The 20,690-nt window shown below is 49.0% G+C and overlaps 1 protein-coding gene and 1 pseudogene across 8 annotated transcripts in view; both read right to left on the reverse strand.

The window, feature by feature from the left end:
• Positions 1–20,690, reverse strand: part of HUWE1 (HECT, UBA and WWE domain containing E3 ubiquitin protein ligase 1) — a 153,808-nt gene that overhangs the window by 99,116 nt on the left and 34,002 nt on the right. For all 8 annotated transcript variants that reach the window (XM_084578869.1, XM_084578872.1, XM_084578870.1 and 5 more), the window contains exons 19-24: positions 19,996–20,097; positions 10,866–10,946; positions 10,651–10,757; positions 9,668–9,784; positions 760–912; positions 37–546 (exon numbers count right to left, since the gene is read on the reverse strand). In XM_084578869.1, coding sequence (XP_084434995.1) covers positions 37–546; positions 760–912; positions 9,668–9,784; positions 10,651–10,757; positions 10,866–10,946; positions 19,996–20,097 — 1,070 coding nt within the window. The remainder of the gene's footprint in view (positions 1–36; positions 547–759; positions 913–9,667; positions 9,785–10,650; positions 10,758–10,865; positions 10,947–19,995; positions 20,098–20,690) is intronic.
• Positions 14,719–16,133, reverse strand: LOC146179193 (uncharacterized; annotated as a pseudogene).

Below are 20,690 nucleotides of genomic sequence, written 5' to 3' on the forward strand. Positions count from 1 at the left end.
GAAAGAGAGAAGTGGCCAGCCACTGCCAACACTGACCAGGATGGACTTGCACACGGACGCCACCGCCTGACAGGCAGGCGACACTGGAAAGTCGACAGGCAGGTTGGGCAGGCCCAGGATGCTCATGAGGGGCACCAGGCCCTTCTGCTGGACAAACTCGCGGCAGTGGTCATCTGTCGAGTTGTTGCTCAGAATGGCGTCGACAAAGCGCATCACATTCAGGATGTAGTCCACGAGAGGCACCGGTGTCCTGGCCTCTGCGGCAGCCCCGGTGCCGGATGCTGCCTTTCCCTCTTCAGCTGCCTTGGGTGTCGACGGGACTGTAGGGGCCGGGTCCACGTCTTCCTCTTCCTCCTCTTCATCCGAAGAGCCAGCGTCATTGGCCAGACCCGAGCCCCGGCCGCCAGCCCCTCCTCCAGAGCCACCACCCCCATGACTGGAGGCTTGGGCCCCGCTTCCAGAAACGCCACCCGCTTCGCTCTTGGCCACGGGCCGCGAGCAGACAAAGGCTGGGTTGCGACCTACAGAGCACAGCTCTTCCAGAAGCTGCAGGGGAAGACAATGAAGAAAGAAGAGAAAATATGCACCCATTCGGCAGGAGCGCAGTGAAAACTAGAGCACGTAAGCATCACAGTTTGTACTGTTAAGCATGGTCCCACCAAGTTCAACAAATGGGTCGGCTGCAATTGTTGCAAACAGAAAAAAGCTTACAGTGAAACCACCTCGTTCTCGAGTGACATACGCAAGAAAAAGCCTCACCTTGATTATAGCAGCAGTGGCGTCGACCCTCAAGCTCGGCTGGTGCCTCATGAGTTCGTCCATGGCATTGCCAAGGTTTGACGCTGTGTCACCCATGGGGTCGGATGATCTACGCCTCCGCATGGCAGCCAGGTAATCTGGCGACAGCAGAACCTGGATGCACATACAATTCCCTATTTGCATGCCAGCCAACAGATGGGGGACATCGAAAATCGGAAGACTGTTTACTTGTGCCAAAGGGGAGGGGGGCGCAGTACGGCCAAACTTTCAGCAACTTTCAATTCAGTTCCAGTTTCAGTTTCGAATCACCTTTGCTGCTGAGACATGGCGACATCTTATTCGCAAAATGCAAAATGTTCATCTTTTCTCAATGTTACGGAACATGAAAATTCAGAACTGCAAGATGGCTAAAACTTCTGCATATCTGTCTTCTTGGCTTTGATAGCGTCGTGACTACCAAGCATGCAAGAATTACAATTTTACACTGTGCGCCGCACATAGCAGGCAGCCTAGCAAGCACAACACACACACACACACACCGGTGCAGCTGCAAACATGAAATGCAACCAGTCATAGCTACTTTCGCTTTGGCTTGCTTTGGCTTTGATCAACTACTTAGCCAATGGTCGATGGTGGCAAAGGTGCTAGTGCAGCTGCTGATGGTGGTGCTCGAGATTACGACGCAGCTGTAGATTCCGCGGTATGGGCTTCGCAAGAGCCATTCTTGCACTGGCAGAAGCTGCTGATCAGGAGATACAGGGTAGTAGTTGTACATGTGGAAAGCTTAAAGGTCCACGGAAACGGCCCCCAAGAAACCACTGATAAACGTGTTCAGTGTGTAGAACACATCCTTTTGAGCATTAACGCAAAGTATAACTCCTTGGAACAAAGCCAGCGATTTATTATTAATTTTTAAAAACAGCGTTTTTTGAAATTCGTGGGCAGAGGGAATGTCTCTTGGCGGTGTCGCATGGAACTATTTCCTAATCCCGTGACGTCACGGGTCGGTTGACTTGCAAGGCTTGCTAGAAGCTGCCATTCGCTGCAGTCACTGCAACCATGACGTCACGAACACACTTCCGGTAGCTGCGAAAGTCGTCTGCTCGTGCGCTGCTCGAACTCTGTGCGGGCTGTTACAGCTCGCCGCCCTTATCGGTTAGGTGGCCATTGCCCATTAAGTGCAACAACCGAAGCGACGCAGGGATCGGCAGAACAAAGCTGCATTTACAAATATCTTATTTATATAACGTGGTTTCAGGAGTATCGGAGTGTCGTCCGACGAGGCGTCAACAGCACGGTCAAGCACCGCACGATGGCAGCACCTCCTTGACCGCCGTAAACATCACCGCTGTGGCCCCTCCTCCCGCATACCGTTCGCGAACCACACGGCGGATCGTTAGCACCGATGTCCGAAATAAAGCGTGCTAAAATTTGTTGGCGTCTGGAATATTGAGCCGAATATCAAGTATGAAGCCCTCGCGAGGTTCGCTGACCAGCAGCAAATTGCTGGTAAGAGCGATAGCCGTGATACAAGCTAGTTTCTGCTCAAGCCAGCTGCCGCAGGTGCATTTCGGCTGATCCGATCTGCTCGTACTAGCTCTGCGATTAATGCGTCGGCAGAGTTAATCCTATAATTATTTTACTATGGCAGGATAGGAATCACTATAAGGCAGTTTCATAAGTGGACGATTTACGACAGCGTTGATCATGTTCCAAAGCGTCGACCGCCGCGGCTTCGAAGTGAAACAATAGGCCTAGCGACGACTAGGGACGGTCACGCATGGCGCCGGCGTTCGCCGCGCTCTCACGTTCCACCCCCGCGGTAATTGTGTAACGTACCTCAGCCTGCTCGCGGCATCCCGTGCTGCAAGCGTTGCAAACTCGTGTACTTTCATAGCTAAGGCCGCATATTTTTTGGCGTTCTGCTCAGCAACAAGCCGTTCAAACGATACTGTAGGCACAACAAGGCTTCAGTACGCAGTCGCTGCGCTGTGGGCCGTAATCGAAGACGTCGGGCGGCCCCATAATCTATACATCGATCTTTAAACGTGATACAGTGGGCAAATGAATAACTTTGTGAAGCAGACCCGCTCGTACGTTTCGCGCACTCGGGCGCCAACGAGTAGCTTCCGTCAACAGACGCCGTCATAACCTCAGTTAACAACGCAAACCAAAGTCGTCAAGCTCGGTTTGCGGTAACCGCGGTTAGTGGTGCAACCATGGCTTGGTCCGCCGTGTAACACAGGATAACCACGGGTTCGCGGTTACACTAACCGTCGCTGCGCGAACTGGCGAACTCCTCAGGCGTGTGCAAGCGAGGACGGGTTGGCGGAGTACGCCAGCGAGCGAGCGCGCGGCAACCGGAAGTTCGTCGAAGTGACGTATGTCTGGACGGAGCTTTGAACTTGCTTGTATTCTTTGTTTTTTTATGGCTCCCTTCGGCGTACGAGTTGAGAGGGAAAATTGGAAGGGTCATTTTTAATCGCCGATATCTCTGGCGTTGCAGAAGCTAGGTCGAAAATTTTTGCTGGAGAATGATGGGTATTTCAATAACTATCAGTGTTATGGCGTTGTTTACCCTTCTTGGTGACCCCTTTCTGGGGACCTTTAACAGGAAAAAACTGCGAGTGTCCGGGAAGAATTAGGAGGGTTCGCAGGTAAGCATTTGCCATGGCTGACCACTGTCCCAATCAACGCAGCTCAGAACCACGCAGATAAGTGGCTGGCTGCCTGATGCGCAGCTGATAGCAGTCGTCACAGGCTGGTTGAAACTCGCAACTATCTAAGCCTACTCTCGGAGACAAGGCCATCTATTTTTCATCACACTTGCCACTGCCGTGCGTGGTCGACTCCACTGCACGCAGTTAAGATCCGAGGAACGCCATTTCGATCCTCGGTTGTCATATCAATCATAGTTGAATGCAGCCTGCCTTATTACCCGTGAAAGGCTATCAACACCAGTCCAGCTTCATATTCATAGCCTCACATGGGCATTGTTGGCTGGGAGACCGTGCGGACAGTAAGACTTATCCGTACTTCCAAATCAGCGAAGGCTGAATTAGCCAGCTTCAAGCTGGAAGTCACAGGTCATGTGGAACAGAGCAGGCAGCCACCGCCACAGTCAGCACCCGCCCCTACCATCTTGCCTCTCCAGTCACCGTGGCAGTCATGGTGCTGGTCTGGCTTTACCTAGACTTCCATGGCTTTACCTTCTATCCTAGTTTATGAAGGTGACGCAGCCTCGTGAGTATGCCGCCCTATCCCGGGAGAAAATTCAAATTATCCATGGTAGAACCAACTCGTGTTCATATAAAAAGGCTCTCTTATATATAGACTTCAATGAAGCTGGGCCAGACCAAGCAGTGCAGTTTGAATTAAGGGGGGCACCCCTCTTAAAACTTTTTTCCTTATTTATGGGTGGATCTGACTGAAACTTGCACCATTAATGTACTTTTGCATGCTGATTTCAAATATCTGATTAGTTTTCTTGTAGATGAAATAGCTTTCAAAATATTACCTAATTCATGTTCTTCGTTTGGAGGTGAGTTAATTACTAAACACTTTATGGCATGATGAGAATAGCCCTACCAGAGTGATCTAGAAGGATCATAGAGTGCCGCTAGTCATGAATTAACGTGGTAGAAGAATTTGAACCAAAGTTACAATAAGTCAAACTTTTATGAATAAAAGCCCAGGTTGGCACCTAAGATTGATAATTAATTCTGTAAATGTTGCCGCATAATAACTGTACATATTTTTGTCCTACGGCACTGTCGAAGGTTTTCTGTTTCTAACAAGACAAGAATGAAAGCTATAGCACAAATAGACTAAGAGATATCTCTCCTCCAAAATTGCAGCACCCTCAAAATTGCAGTTTTGAGAAAACGAGGAAAAACACTTCACAGCATGTAGGTGTAAATTATGTCAATGATTGATATGTCAACAAGATCAGAAACAGGTGGAAAGTGATCTGAAGCGAAAATTAATGGCCTATGCCAATTTGAGCCAAAGTTACGCAATAGGAAACGTTTGAAAGGAAAATTCCATTTGGGTACCGAAGACAACATAACCTTCTCAGCAAATTTTCTTTTGTGGTCACTGCATTTACCTTGGTTTCATGAGACTCGCAGGATTCCCTTTCTAGAAAAAAATTTTTCAAAGCAATAGCAAGAACAGGACCAGAGATATTGATCTTTAAAAAATGCAACACTACCAAAATTGGGGGATTGTCGGAAGCACTCAAGCCTCACGGCATTTAATCAGGAAGGGCAACCCCAAAGACCTCATGCTATTAAAATGCACCAGGAGCATAGTCGGGGTGCATGCTGTCGCGGTGTTTTCTTTTTTCTGTTTTAGCAACGCCAAGCGAAGCCGCCCGCTTCTTTGCAGAACGTGCGCTACGGCGCAAGTCCTTTTCTTCAGCTCTCCTGGACCCAGTTGCTGTTACATTTGTACTGCATTCTTGCAGAATTGCTGCTGCTGTATGCTTGCAGCCGGCATTGAAGCGCAGCACAGCTTCTGCTGTGGCTGCTTCCACAGCAAACAGTGATGAGTGCCGCTCTTTGTGGATCAAGGTCCAGATGACCGAGTGGAAGCTTTCGTTCGAGTTCTGGGTCTTCCCCCGAATGCACCTCTGCAGCAGGCTCTTCTCTGATAAACGACTATAAACAGGCAAAAGAGCATCAGCCACATCTCTTGGCAGACTGTAATTGTGCTTTGGTGCAGGCTCCTCTTTTGCCTTTGCAGCGTTGTGGCGGCACCATGACTTATCACCGGTAGGACACAAACTGTGTTTGGGGCAGTCATCAGTAGATGTGATGTGGTAATATGTCGCCATCACAGCTCGCTGCATGGCATCCACATCACCTACATTTGATCGAAGCGCTCGGCCATAATATATTGCCAGCTTGTCAACTAGATCAGCTGTCAGCCTTCCTCTGCCGCCAAGACTTTGCTTCCCTGCACCCTTGTGTCTCTGCAAGAGGTTGCGCAAAGCTGCTCCCATACGCTTGTGCACGTGATTTATGCAGTCCTCTTTGACTATTTCAATGTAGCCATAGATTGCAGCATCTTTAAGAGCACTGAACGTGCGACTGTCCCCATCGCATAGCATGGTTGTGTAGCGCATGTTGTGGCGCTGCAGAGATCTTTCAAACAGAATTTTGCCAGCCTCTACCTCCATTTGACCAGCCTTGGAGTTGGTGTTTTTTTGGCACTGGTGGCGTGATTTCCAAAGTTCGTAGCCGTCAGTGTTTGGCTTAGGACCAATTTCGCAGCCCAGACAAAAGTTTGACAACACCACATAATCAAGCACGTAACCAGTGAAGAGTTCCACCACGGCACCGACGCCTATATGTGATGAGTGTCCGCGCGTCATCCATGTGCCGTCGTAGCACACGGCAATGTTCCCCCTATGCCCAAAACACAAGTCATCGTAGACCTTCGCCACTGCCTGCGCGGCTTGTGCCATAGCGGTCGTGGCGGCTCGGGTAGCAGCAAGTTGCAGTGTGTTCTTCAGATGCCGTTGAAACGTCTTGTGCATCCCACGCCGCGACAACCCCATCGCCGAAAAGATATCGTTCATTGCTGTCTGGCCGTTACCGGTCGACAGCATTGCTCGACTAGCCAGAATATTCAGCTCAAAAGGATTGCACCTTTTCTCGCCGTCAATCCTCCGCGAGTTCCACTCGGCCGCAATCTCACTGCAGTTGTCGCACAGCACGATCAGTTTTACGGCGAGGCCATAGCTCCGGTCGCTGGTAATTAAACGCACGCATCCACGACACGTTTTGCACCGCACGGCATCCAGAAGGATATTCACAATGCTGAGGTCAATTACCGCATAGGAGGCCGTTCCGTCCGCATCTAACTCTGCGGACGCACCACTTGCATCGGCGAACAGCGCGGTCTTTCGTGCCGTCGCCGGCGTCGATACCAGTCTATCAAGCGTAGCCTGCTCACGGGCACTCACTTGAGTTATGTCACTGTTAGTGACAGGCGCGGTATCAATACGTACACGACTGCAGTCGGCACGAAGAACGGCGCCGTTGTCCAGCGGAATCGGAGAAGCGTCGCCGCCCGCAACGTGATCGTCACACAATCCCGCAGCACTGGCACTTGCTTCTTGCACAGTATGCAACGAAGTCGCATTCTTAACGCGTTTCTTTGGTTGCTTTCGCCCGTACTTGTGCAAAGAGCGGTACTTCTTCGCGCCTGGCATGACTCTCGCGTTGCACTAGCGTGGTCGGCAGAAAGACAAAATGGCGTCACTGGGAGTCCACATTTCAGGGCTAGCTTGCCGGAACCAACCAAACGACGCCATTTTGATCACGTGCCTTAACCGGCCAATAGTAGCGCGCGCTGCATGCTATCTTTTTGTTTGTTTTTTATGGAGAAGGCGGAGCGCACAGGGTTGCTTTCCGAAAGAAAAAATAAGCCGAAAGCGCGCACTTTCGAACGAGACCAAAATCGCCGCGGTGGAGCGCGTAGTTCTCATGCGCCGGGCGATCGAAATTGGGTGTCGTTTGTCCACAATTTAAGGGGAGACGCGGGTCTTAAAACGGTCGAAAATGGTCAAAAAGTCGATTTTGGGAAAAACTCATTTTCGGAAGGTTTATCCTTTCGAGCATCTACAGTAAAATTATTAACGCTGAATTCGGTCGGGAAATGCGATAAAATCGGCTTTCAAAACACCACGGCAGCGACGAAATGGCCCCGAAAAGAGAGACTTTGTTCGAACTTCCCGCGCGCGCCGCCGGCGTTGCAGCTGGCCGATCGCCGCCATCTTGGGCTTGTTTTGAAGCTGGTTTCTTTGTGCGCAATTTGAGCTATCTCAAAATGGCGTCGCTCAAGCCGAGCGCCGGTTCGGGCCGGTTTCCCGAAGGCCGTTTTCGGGTCGCTGATTGGCTCGCACGCGGCGCGCTTCGCGCGCGCGCCGTTCTGCGCCTCCCATTGGCTGGTGTGACCGTCTACGTCATTTTTTTTTCTTTCTCTTGCGTTCGCCGCTGTGGCTGTCGCTTCGTGCGCGTCTGATTTTGCGCTCGTGTTTCTCTACACGCCGTGTTTCTGCCTTGTGCTGGGAGTTTCTCTTTGCGATCGAGATGCCGGGAGACAGTCGACTGAAACCGAGCACGCAACGAGCTTTTGGAAGCCAGAAGAAACGTCCGTGGAACAAAAAACAGCAGGCAGCGGCCACCAGTGCGTCGCCGGGGCCTGCAGTGCCGGACTCGTTGGATCCGCCGGGTACATCAAGCACGCTGCCCGATGACGGCACCGCGGGACCAAGTTGCAGCACGAATCGTATCTCGGATCGTGGTACACTTCGTGTTGATGCTGTGTACTATTCGTCGACCGAGCAGGCGCAGCGTGTTGAGCGATCGGCGCAAACAAAGTCCGTTCTGTCGGAAAAGTCGGCAACCCAGCGCAAGTTTGACCTTCTTGGCGTCAGTGTGGATTACCAGACAGCTGATGCCGGTACCCAGTTCGTGATTGTGGACTTGAAGGTTTTGAACAATTTTTTCGCGCAAGCGAAGTGCGGAACCTGCGGCGCAGGAAGTCTGCGTTTGAGCAAGGCAACAGATAAGGAGTACGGCCTTGCTGTAAAGCTTCTGCTTGTCTGCGAAAACTGCGATTTCGAACAGAAGCAGTTCTCTTCCCCAAGAATAAGCGAAGCAGTTCCCTTCCCCAACTGTTTGCCTGGTGGAGCTCTCGTCTCCTTGGCTCCAGTCCTCACTTTCACCTCCAAAAAAAAGAAAAAAAAAAAAAAAAACCCTAACTTCTGAAAGTAACCTCTATAATTTCATCACACTTACACATTCGACATTTTTTTTTTAAATGTTTCCTTGGATGGAATAAGACACTTTTTGTTTTGTTTTGTAGGGAAACTGATAGGGAACATCTGAGTAACATCCGTTGTCGAAGATTCTTCCCAATATTTTCTGCACTCAGTGTCAAAACTTCAAATGAGTTTTTCTCAGCTTCATGTTTTTTGGTGACATGACTAGCCTTACGGAACTTTTCATTGGGTTTTTGTGGTGCAATTTTAATAAATCTTATACCGTTGAATTCAGAAAGGTTTGAACTGTGGAGCTATGCTATTTTTATATTGCTAAGTTCAACATATCAAATTTATTGAACAATAATGTCAGCTAATTATATTTTCGAATTGTGGGGCATCTACATAATTGAATATTTTTATACTGTGATGTACATCAATGATAATATAAATAGCATAGCTCCACATGGCAGGTCTTTGGCTACAACTACATTTTAATCGGAACGAAAAAATATTGAGGGAAACTGTCCTAACGACCCGTAAGAAATTACCAAATTAGGCTTTGGTTATTTCCCAATAACATTAGAACTAATTGAGATAGAGTAAAACTAATTACATTTTTGAAAACAGGAGGAAGAAATACATATACACACCCAATTTCGTTATTATATCTCTAAAAATAAAAATTTTCATTTTAAGACCAGTGTCTCCCCTTAAAGGGCAGTGGGTGTGGTACTGCATTTTTTAATCGCTATAACTTCATAAATACGCGGGGTATAAGGATGAAAATTTGCGTGCAGATGCGGAATGGTGCGAGGAATACGAAAATGAAAAAATTGAAAATCCGATTTTCAGGCCGATTTTCGGTGCCAAAGAGCCGTGTCCCCCCTTAATAAGCTGTCACTGTGCAAGGCCAAAACAGCAATTGACAAGTTCATCTACAATGTAAACAAAGCAACACAACAAATGCAAAGGCTCCCACCAAAGTTGCCTGCAAGGCATAATTCAAAGGGAGTAAGCAAATGTGGTAAAATTAGACGAGTACATGACTAAGTACAGGCGTGATAATTCAAAGGGAGTAAGCAAATGTGGTAAAATTAGACGAGTACATGACTAAGTACAAGACTAACTAACCTTGAAGAGACGCTCAAAGGGTCGGCAGGCCACGAAAGCTTGGAGGCCTCGTGCGTTGAGACAGAGTGCACTGAACACATTGGGTAAGGATGCCAGGACTTCCCTCGTTGCTGGAACCTGCCACAAAGTGGACACAACACGTGTGAGAGAAAAAAAAACAAAAGCGTAGTTGCCAAGTACCCAAAAACTGAGCAACTCTTAATGCACACCCTACAGAACACTATCAATCATCTTGTGCATGCAATTAGGGACTAAATCTGCCACATCTGCCCTTCGTTTCAAGCAAAGAAAGGACACTGGGTGCATAAATGCTAGGGGGTGCACAAGCACTCCCAATTTCAAACCGAATAGTACTAACTGGTTAAGTAATTCCATTCAGACTTCAAACAGACAGCACTTCATTTGTCAATCATTTGAGCCATAAACAGTCAGTCGTGCGAAATCTCACAGACAACGCAATGCTAGCCGCAGTGTGCCCCAAATGGTACTATTTCCAATATACTTGAGTACAACACTTCATGTCACCATAAACCACCGGCCATTCACGGCAGCAAAAGCAGAATTGCTTCGCTGTGCTTTGGCCAGCACCAGATGTTCGCTTCGCATTCCAGAAAATGCACCGAGGCGAAGCACCATTCGGTACCTGGCTTCTTTCCACCTGTGCTTTGTCTGCAACAGGTTTAGAACAGGGCCGTGGTGGAGCATTAGTGCTAAGCATCACGAGGTGAATAAGTGAACAAAGAGATGTGCGGCGGATGGAATAAACCAAGCTTGTCTGCAACTCTTGTGGAAGCAGCACCTCCTTCTACACTGGCGACCCGGACGTGACCCAGTGTAGAACATGTTACTTCCACAAAAGCCGCAGGAAAGTTCCAGCCACTGCGCATCTCTTCCTTCACTTCACCTCACAGCACACGGTGCTAAAGAGCCACCACAGGGCAACCCCCTAAAAGGATGGAGGCAGGAGGAGGTAGGGAACCCACCTCTTTGACAAGGAGGGCGTGTAAGACAACGTCCGTGAGGCCGTTGTCCTGCAACGAGGACAGCAGCGACGGCTCCTGGAAGACGTACACTGTGACCACGTCAGTGGCTGCAAGGGGGAGAGACCGAAGGCAGGGCAACATGAGAGCACGGAACTTCAACTCACCTCCTGCTTCAGAAGAAAACAGAGGAAAAACGAGGAAAGGAGCATGCTCACCCAGCAGGAACAGAGAGGGACCATAGTACTCTGAGTTGCTGATGATGTGCTTCAAGGACCGTGGCAAGGAACCATCCATTACTGCGCAAAAAGAACATCACGAAGTTAGCATGTTTCTTTTAACACTGTTCCAATAAAAGAGGAAAAAGCAGACCATAACCAAACAAAAAAGCTTCATGGCTGCAAACCTTAATCGTCTTAATCGAAAACCTTAAAACCTTCCAATGCTTTCGTCCCGTTTGTGAAAGTGCTACCCATTATTCTACCATTAAATGTTTGGTTTGGTTTGTAGGGTTTAAGGGGGGACGCGACCTTTGAAAACCGAAAAATCGCGAAACAGTCGATTTTCGGAAGATTATATATTCCGGTAGTATGTCTTATAAACTACCATTTCTGTAATTATCAATTCCCAACTCGCCGTAGAAATACTCGAAATTAATTATTTAACAAGCGGCGGCAGCCGCGGAGCAGCGAGCAAGCGCCGAAAATTCCCAAACTTCGCGCGCGCGCCATTCCTCTCCCACCGAACTGAGCGCCGCCATCTTGGTCTTGTTTTGTTTGTGAATTCTTGCGCTTTCTGCTGCCACCCTCGGCGGCGGCGACGGCGGCGCGGTCGAGGCGTGGCTTGCTACCGATTGAGAGCCCCGTGGCGGCTTTCAAGTTTCCCGCGCTCGAATTCAAGGCTGCAATTGGACAAAGCGCGCGCTCCGCGAGAACGCGGGGGATCGGGCGACTACTATTGGCTGCTGCGGCCGCTGACGCGTCGGTCTCCGCCTCCCCGCGTCGTCTGCTACGGCTCTTTGCTTGCTGTCGTTGTTGGCTGTCTTTGTACTTCGTACTATAGTGAAAGTATTCTAGTTCACTATACTTCGTACGTTCTGTTCGCCTTTCGCCATTTTTGCGATTGCCGGATTTACGATCTCTCGTCGTGCCCTCTGAACGGTTTCGTGCAACGTGTTAAACGTTGCGTGGTCGCTCACGATGCCTCGAGATGCGACACGCATTCAGTGCAGACTTGGCTAGCTTTTTTTTTTTTTTTTTCATTTCGGCGCTTATGCCACGGAAGATAACCCGGGAAGTCGCTTGTCGCGTTTGGGCCGCTCCTCGTTCCTCCGGCGAGATGCGGCGATAGATAAACCGGGAAGCCGCCTGCTGCGTCTGCGCCGCCCATCATGCTAGGGCGAAATGCTGCGGGGGAATCGGGAATGACGATTGTCGTGGCTTGCAGAGCACAGGATTGACGGATCTCAGCATGTGGAAAGTGGTCTGCGGCACCAAGGCGTTCGCTGTAGCCGATCGGCTAGTCGCACAGATGTTCGCTGTAGCAGAGGTCGACGGAGCGCCATAGCCCTAATGTATATTTTGACGGTCGCACCGGACTTGTTCGTGATAATTGCGAGTGTTCGTCTTAAGTGGGGCCGTTATAAGTGGGCTTAACTGTACCTGAATAAAGTTTTGAGGGCAAGGCAAGCCCATGTATTCAAAATATTATGTCTGGAATTTGTAATAATTAATTTGGTTAATCAACATAGGTCTAATTGATAACAAAAAATCCAATTCTATGCTATTTTTCAGCAAGAAAATTTAGAAAAAGGGCTTTGTCTTGCCCTGAGGAACCTATCTAGGAATCAGCATGACAAATTGCACAATGCCAGTGCCTTTCACAATTTCTCCAGGCTTGATATAAAGGACCTATTCGAACCAGTTTGATATGCTTCTGTGACTTGAGAACTAGCGTGCACAATTCTATGAAACTTTGTGGTTTTTCATTTGTTAATGTCAAGAGCCTGTCTTGAAAATTTCATCATGATAACTTGAGAAACAAAAAAGTTATTGTTCTCTCAACCTTTGAGAGCCGTTTTCTCAGAATCAATTTTTTGCACGGTGTGGCTGCTAGGGAAAGTCATAGCTCAAGAACCGCTTATTGGATTTTCATGAGGTTTTTTTTGTTATATACCCAAGTAAAATTCTGAGGGCAAGACAATTCGTTTTTTTCAAAATATTTCATGTGTAATTAGGCGCAGTCAATTAAAATATCGTTAAGTCAGGTGTAAATTTGAACACTAAATTTGGGGCTGTACTAAAATTTTTCAGAGAGGAAATTTGGAAAAAGGGAATTGTCTTGACCTGGGGAAACTATCCAGGGAATGACCATAACAAATTTCAGACTGCTAGCACATTTTGCAAATTCTCCAGGCCCGCCCTTAGGGACCTATGTAAACTATTTTGATATACTCCTCTAACTTGAGAACCGATGAGCCCAGCTCCATGAAACTTGGTAGTTCTTCAAATGTGTGTACTATGAGCATACCCTGAAAATTTCATTCAAAAACCTCAAGAAATAAAAAAAGTTGGTGTTCAAGGGTAGCCTCCCCCCTTAACATCCCAGAGCGACTCAGGCTATGAGAGACTCCGGAGTGAAGGAAAGGTTCCGGAACTCTAGGCCACCTGGGGTTCTTTAAGGGGGGAGGTGGCGATCAGAGCTCTTTTTTGTTCTTTGACCTAGAGCAATGAAATTTGGTAGCCACACTCAAAAGTGCCTTAAATAAAGAAATATGGAGTTTCATTATGATACCTTGAATAGTTTTCAAGTTACAAAATGTTGCATGTGTGCCGCTGGTGGAAAACCTGGCACTGTAATGCAACATGCCAGGGAGCTGCCTTCAGTTTTAATCTTTGCTTAAAAGAGCCTTACAGGGTACAACAGTTCCAAAATTTTTTTAAACCCTTTATTTTTTTTTACACAGAACATCATGTTCATCTTTACTAATTGTGGCAGAACTTGTCATTCAAAAATTAGCTGTAGAAAAGAAAACTAAGCCCTCAACCAGATATTGAAGACTGTCATACCCTCAAGCACACTTCAGGGAATACAGTCGCCGACCGTTTTTTCGGACTTGAAGGGACCCGAAAAATGGTCCGAATAATCGAACAGTCCGAAAAATCCGTGAAGCACAAAAAATCACTTTATTCAGAGGAAATCGGCTTAAAAAAGTCGCCGATTTTACCTTGCGGCAAATTTCTTTTGCTGGCGACGATTTGCGCTTGTATTTGCGCCAAAGTTGTCGTTTCGCTGTACACGCTAGACAGCAAGTTCACAGCGTTCGTAATTTGTGCAAGCGATGGCTGTGGTAGGCCGCCCGAGTCGTCGTCGGAGTCCGACTCGTCTTCAGGTTGAAGAACCTGGCGTACAAGTTCGTCGTCCGTGAGGTCCGCACACATATCGAGGCCGTCGTCCACTTCAACAAACTCGCGGAACGTGGAGCCCGTTGGAATGTCCATTCCGTTCCCGCGAAGGTCAACGATGAGGTCTTCGCCACTGTCTGCAGTCACTGTCTGCAGTCTGCAGACCGCCGGACGCAATCACAAAACGGCCAAAGGATTGATGGCGCGCCACTCGGTTGACGCGGTCGGAGAAACTCGTGTGACAACACGGCGGACGTATGAGACAAAGCACAAAGAGATAGCTGCCCGCGTCAGCGTTGGCGACAAAAGCAGGTTGACGGCGATGACAATCCGACTGCCACCTCAAAGTGGCAGAGATTGCAGGGGCCTCTCCTGGCAAAAATGGGGCACCGAAACCATGTCAAGCCAATCCAACTGCAGAGCCAATCCACCTCAATCCAAGATGGCGCTTGTTGCGCCGGCGAAAAGCAGATAAGATGGCAGATTTTGGCCTGCAGGGAACTGAAATTAGTCCGAAAAATCGAACAGTCCGAAATATCCGTCGCGAATATGTATGCGCTTCTATGGGGTGACTGACGGTGCCTCACTGAAGTCCGAAATATCCTACAAGTCCGAATTATTGGAGTCCGAATTACCCGTCGGCTACTGTACATAAAAACAAACAGAATCAAAATTGGTCCAGGCATTCCCACGCTACCCTCTCCACAGACAAAACAGAATGCCCAAAACACACTTTTGAGAAAACGGCTCTCAAAGTTTTCGGAGCAGTTCACGACTCTCAAAAGGAACCAGGACTGTAGTTTTCACTGTCTTTGGTTACACGTGACTTTTTGGGTCTCTGCCCTTTGAGTTCATGCACACGAGATGATTTTTTGGCTCGCTGTTGGTCTTTTTCCGCAGCCCTCCGAAGGGCAAGGGCACCAGGTTTTACGCCCAGTGTAGTGCAAAGCTCGGTATAGGCTCGCAAGTTGCCTGCATTGTACCTAGCAACTGCCTCGTATACTGCTGCTTCTACAGTGAAGAGGGAGGCATGCTGCTGCTTTGATATCAATGTCCAAATCACTGAATGAAGACTTTCAGCAGCGTTCTGTGTCTTTTTGCCACTACACCGAGCCAGTAAATGAGGGTCGGACAAACGTTGGTAGACTGGTAGCAGCGCTTGCACAACTCTGCTTGAAATACTGTACTTGTGTGGAGGTTGTGGCTTGCCTTCTGCCTCAGCTGCACGGTGCCTGCACCAGCTGGGCACAGATCGTGATGGGGCTCAGCATCTGTGGATGCGATGTGATGTAGTGTTGCCATCACTGCCCTCTGCATTTCTTCCACATTTGTACTGCTTCTCAGGGCTAGGCCATAATAAGTAGTCAGTCTCTTTATCAGCTCCTGTGTCAAGCCACCTTTCCCACCGAGTGCCTCTCCCTTCTTGGCTTTGCTCACAAGAGAGCGGAGTGCTGTGCCCATCCTTTTTTGAACAAGGTTCACACAGTCCTCCTTTGTGAGAGGTATGAAACCATATGTTTGTTCATTGCACAAGGCCAGGTAGGTGCGGCTGTCTCCATCACAGATTACATTTGTATACCTGAGGTCGTTTCTGTCAAGGGAGCGCCCAAAAAGCTGCAGTGCGGCTTAAACTTCCATTCGTCCTGCGCTGACAGTCATGTTTTTTTGGCACTGGTGAGTCTTCTTCCATTCATGGAATGCAGGGTCATTTTCAGGTGGCCCTATTTCACACCCAAGGCAGAAGTTTGATAAAACTGTACAGTCAAGCACAAGTCCCATGTAAAATTCTATTACACAGCCTACACCAATGTGCGAGCTGTGCCCACGCGTCAGCCACGTGCCATCGTATACAACTGTAATGTTCTTAGTGAAGTTGACTTCCATTTCTTCATATACATTCTTGACAGCTTTTACAGCACCTGCAAAAACTGTTTGTGCAGCCACTTCAGCAGCTGGCTTGAGCACTTTCTTCAAATGCTTTTGGTATGTCTTCTGGTGCAGTCCTCGGTGTGATACATTCATCACTGCCCAGAAGTCATTCAGAGAAGTGGGCCCTTTGCCAATGCTCCTGATTGCTTGCATTGGTTGGTTTGTGGGGTTTAACGTCCCAAAGCAACTCAGGCTATGAGAGACGCCGTAGTGGAGGACTCCAGAAATTTCGACCACCTGGGGTTCTTTAACGTGTGCTGACATCGCACAGCACACGGATGCCTTGCTTTTCGCCTCCACCGAAAAGCTGCCGCCGAGGCCGGGATTCGATCCCGCGTCCTTGGGAACAGTAGTCGAGCGTCGTAACCACTGCGCCACCCCGGCGGGGTCCTGATTGCTTGCATTGATCTGAGGTTTACGTCGAAAACCCTCGCACCTTGCTTTCTTTGCGAGGACCACTGAGAACTGATAACACCGCAAGAACACTTCAGCACCATTTTCACAGCAAGTCCAAGTCTGGTGTCCCGGTCTACTGCTAGGCTTGGCTTCCGGCAAATCGGGCAGAGGGCATCCCTAATCAGCGAATTAGAGCGCCCATGTGAATTACTACGAACTCATCTTCTGATGCCGGCGTTGTATCGGATTCCGGCAGCGCGGTTAGCGTGAACTTCCGCTCAGTTGCCGACATCGCACCGGGCGACTCATGAACAGTGGTTGCGCGCGCTTGCGCTGTTTCCGCGGGCACAAAACTTGGCTCTCGGTGTTCTAGAATGGTATGACGACCACCGCATGGAACGTCGGCACAGCTGCGCTGATTGAAGGCATCCGCTGACGCGCCGTTTGTCACTTCCGAAATGGCTTGAGTGTCGCGTCGAAGAGCCTCACGCTGAGCACTAGCATCAAGAAAACAGTCCTCTTCTGATAAATCTGACCTGCGTCGCAACTCCGTTGCATTGTCCGGTAAGCTGCCGTAGCTTGTCGATGTCCCAGGATCCAGGGCGACATCGCTGTCACTGCTTGGCGGCTGACTTGATGAGGCACCGTACGGCACGCTGGCGTCCGATGCCGGCGCCCGCATACCACCATTCGACGAGTCCGGCTCTTCGGCGATCACTTTCAGTGACTTCCGTGACTTCCGTGCAGTAGGGGGTCGGCGCTTTCGCTTTCCGAACGCAGTCTCAGTCTTGCGTTTCTTTGGAAACGTGCGACCCATGACTACTGACCATGTGCAATGTGCACGACTTGCGCAACAAAACCGGCCTCGGTATCGAGAGCAGCGTTGGTCCTCTGCCCGGCAGCCCGCAACTGTTCAAGCAGAAGACGTAGCGACGGATCGTAAAAGCTAGGACTCCACGACAAAGAACAATGAACGATAGCAAAAATGGCGAAAGGCAAAAACGAAACACAAAGACGTCCGCGACGATGAAGCCGCGGCAGACGACAAGCCTGGCAGCAGCCGGAGGTGACCACGTGACCGCATGCGCAGCAGCCAATAGTAGACGCGCGACCTCCCGCGCGCAAGCCTTGTCCAATCGCAGCTGCGCTTTTGAGCCGCGGGCAATTCGAAAGGTATCGCGAGCCTTCCATACACAAGCAAGCCACGCCTATACCGCGCCGCCTCCGCTGCCGGTGGCGCCGGGAAAAAAAAGCGCAAGAATTCACAAACAAAACAAGGCCAAGATGGCGGCGCTCGCTTCAGCGACTGGGAAATGGCACTCGCGCGAAATACAGTTGTTTTCAGCTCTCGCTCGCTGCGCAGGAGCTGCCGCGGTGTGTTATATATTTAATTTGAAGCACTTTTACGATGAATTACGCGCTGATAATTACAGGAAAGATAGTTTATAACACGTTCTACCCAAATACGTGATTTTCCAAAACGCGATTTTTTCGCGATTTTTGGGCTTTCGAAGGCCGCGTCCCCCCTTAACGTATACTGACATCGCACAGCACACGGGTGCCTTGCTTTTCACATCCATCAAAAAGATATGAAATATGAAACAGAAGGGGGTGCTTAGATTTCTAAAATGAACCATCCTAACCAGCCAGAAAAAAAAAATTAGCTAAAGTAACTCAAGGTGGACTCCGAAACCAATGAACTTAGCACAGAACTCCTATTACAGCCGTGTAGACATAGTACCGTATTTACTCGCATAATGATCGCACTTTTTTTTTAAAATACTGACGCAAATTTCGGGGTGCGATCATAACGCGGGGTAAATTTTCTACAAAAAATTTTTGAGCACCGAAAACGCAAACAAGTTGCAGGTCAGACGTCTGAGAACATATATCTCGATTACAACCAAAAATAAAAGCTGAGTAAGGCTTACCTTCGCAATAAACACGCACATTAAGCATCACATGGAGTGCACAATGCCCATTTATTTTTTTTCGTCAGTACTCTAATCAAAGTCTGAATCCTCGCCATCCTCGCTTTCACTGCTGCACGACTCATCGGAAACGGCAGTGTCGTCGCTGGGAGCATCTTCACAATCCCACAGGAAGTCATCTTCCGTTCCATCCAAAGCGTTAGATATGCCTGTCTTCTTAAAACTCTTAGCCACTACCTCGTCGGGGATACTGCTCCACGCTTCTGTGATCCACGAGCACAGCATCTCCACGGATGGCCTTCTAATCTTTCCGCTCGGCGTCAAATCATGCTGGCCCATCGCCATCCACTCAGCATAAAGTCGTCGAACGTTGTCCTTGAACGGTTTGTTCAAAGACACGTCGAGAGGCTGCAGCAGCGAAGTCAGGCCGCCAGGAATGACTGCAATGTCCGTGCACAGCTCTTTTAGCTTGGCACGCACGGTGTCCACAAGGTGGCCCCTAAAACTGTCCAAAACCAGAAGCGAGGGAAGCAGAAATGCTCCTGGTCTTCTTCCCCAAACAGTCTTGATCCAGTCGACCATCAGGTCTGCAGTCATCCACCCTTTCATCTGTGCACGTATATGGATGCCACGGGGAAAGTTTCCCTTCGGAATAGTCTTCCGTTCGAAGATCACGTATGGTGGCAGCTTCCGCCTGTTGGCCGTCACAGCAAGCATGACTGTGCATCGCTGTTTTTCTGCGCCAAACGTCTTAACGAGGACGCTCTGAGCACCCTTCTCGTTCACAGTTGTATTCCGGGGCATGTCGAACGTCAGTGGAGTTTGATCGGCGTTTCCAATTTGCGACATGAGGTAACCGCATTTTTCGCGAAGCCTAGTGACGAAATGATGGAAATCTATCACTTTGCTTTCATACGCGGCTGGGAGCCGCTGGCACAACGACGTCCGCCGCCTCAGGGAAAGTCCATTCCGTCGCATAAAGCGAGTCGTCCAACCGGAGCTAGCGCGGAAATCCTTTGCGGCGATTCCCAGCTTCCTGGCAGTTGTGTGCACCTGCGTCTGTATCATTTCTAATGACACTGCACAACCATCCTTGCGCAGGTCCCTCACGTATTCTAGGACCGCCTCCTCAACACGAGGGAACTTGCCCGTTTTGGGTCCACGGAAAGCCCGCCGTGTCTTGTTCGTAGCCATCAGCTTCTCGCTCTGCTTCTTCCAATAGCATATCCTCATTTCGTCCACGCCGAAATGCCTACCAGCAGTGCGGTTGCCATGCTCCAGTGCATAGTCGACAGCCTTGAGCTTGAACGCGGCGGTGTAACTGGCATACCGCCCCATGGTGAAATGGCGTAAACTCGCACAAAAACACAAAGCACGCTACGACGCTGCCGAATTGCAAAATGGCGAACGCCGCAAAGCATGGAATCATGGGAACTCCAACTTTACTAGACTAGGTTGGGAACTCGTCGGAATGCATTCGCTGCGGGATGACTGCAGATCAACCACCAGGCGGCTCCATGTTTGGGGTGCGATCATTACGCGGGGAATTTAAAAAATAGAATTTTGACCTCAAAATTCAGGGGTGCGATCATTACGCAAGTGCGATCATTATGCGAGTAAATACGGTACCTCCTGATGGGAGCAAGTTAGAGAGAAACCCCGTCATGGCAGAATTACTGGATACTTACAATGCCGTATGCTATCTGCAAAGGACGGGTCCTGAATTGCCTTCTTGAGGAAGTTGAGCATGGACTTGAGAAGGGCTGCTCGCTGGGGGAAGCACTGGACACCTGCAGGGAAAAACAAAAATGTAAAAAGAGCAAAAGAAAAAAAAAAAAAAAACAAAAAACAAAAAAAAAAAAGAGGGCAAATTTATGGCGCTGAGCAGAACCAAACATCTAGATGCAACCGGAAACCTCCAGGTACACAAAAGAAAAAAGAAACAACACACGCTGCATTCCAAGCCTGACCGCACATAAGAGGATCTTTTGTTCAAAAGAATACAGAGAACATCCACGCATTTCAGCCTGTTTAATCTTACCCAGAGATTTAGGTAAGGTATTCTTAAGCAGAACGTCTTTTGTTGCTTCAGTCCAAGAAGATGACACCTGTTTGCTAGTTCAGTGCCAGCTGAGGAGGAGGAATCCACATGTGCTACAGCCCTACGTGGGCTGCCATCTTATAAAGAACACTCTACATTCGTACAAAAGCTCAGAGTCACACCCAATTTCTAGAATAAAGCAGCAGAGATTTCGGACAATATCACTCTCCTCTGCTTGGCTCACGTTAGCTGCACCGCCCTGCGCACAACACTGATATTCACAAGCATTAACTACTGCGTGATGACAAAAAACGCGTGCAACCTCGCAGCACTTTCACAGCC

This window comes from Amblyomma maculatum, chromosome 9, assembly GCF_055883805.1.
Source record: "Amblyomma maculatum isolate TAMU_Amacu chromosome 9, ASM5588380v1, whole genome shotgun sequence".
NCBI classification, from domain to species: domain Eukaryota; kingdom Metazoa; phylum Arthropoda; class Arachnida; order Ixodida; family Ixodidae; genus Amblyomma; species Amblyomma maculatum.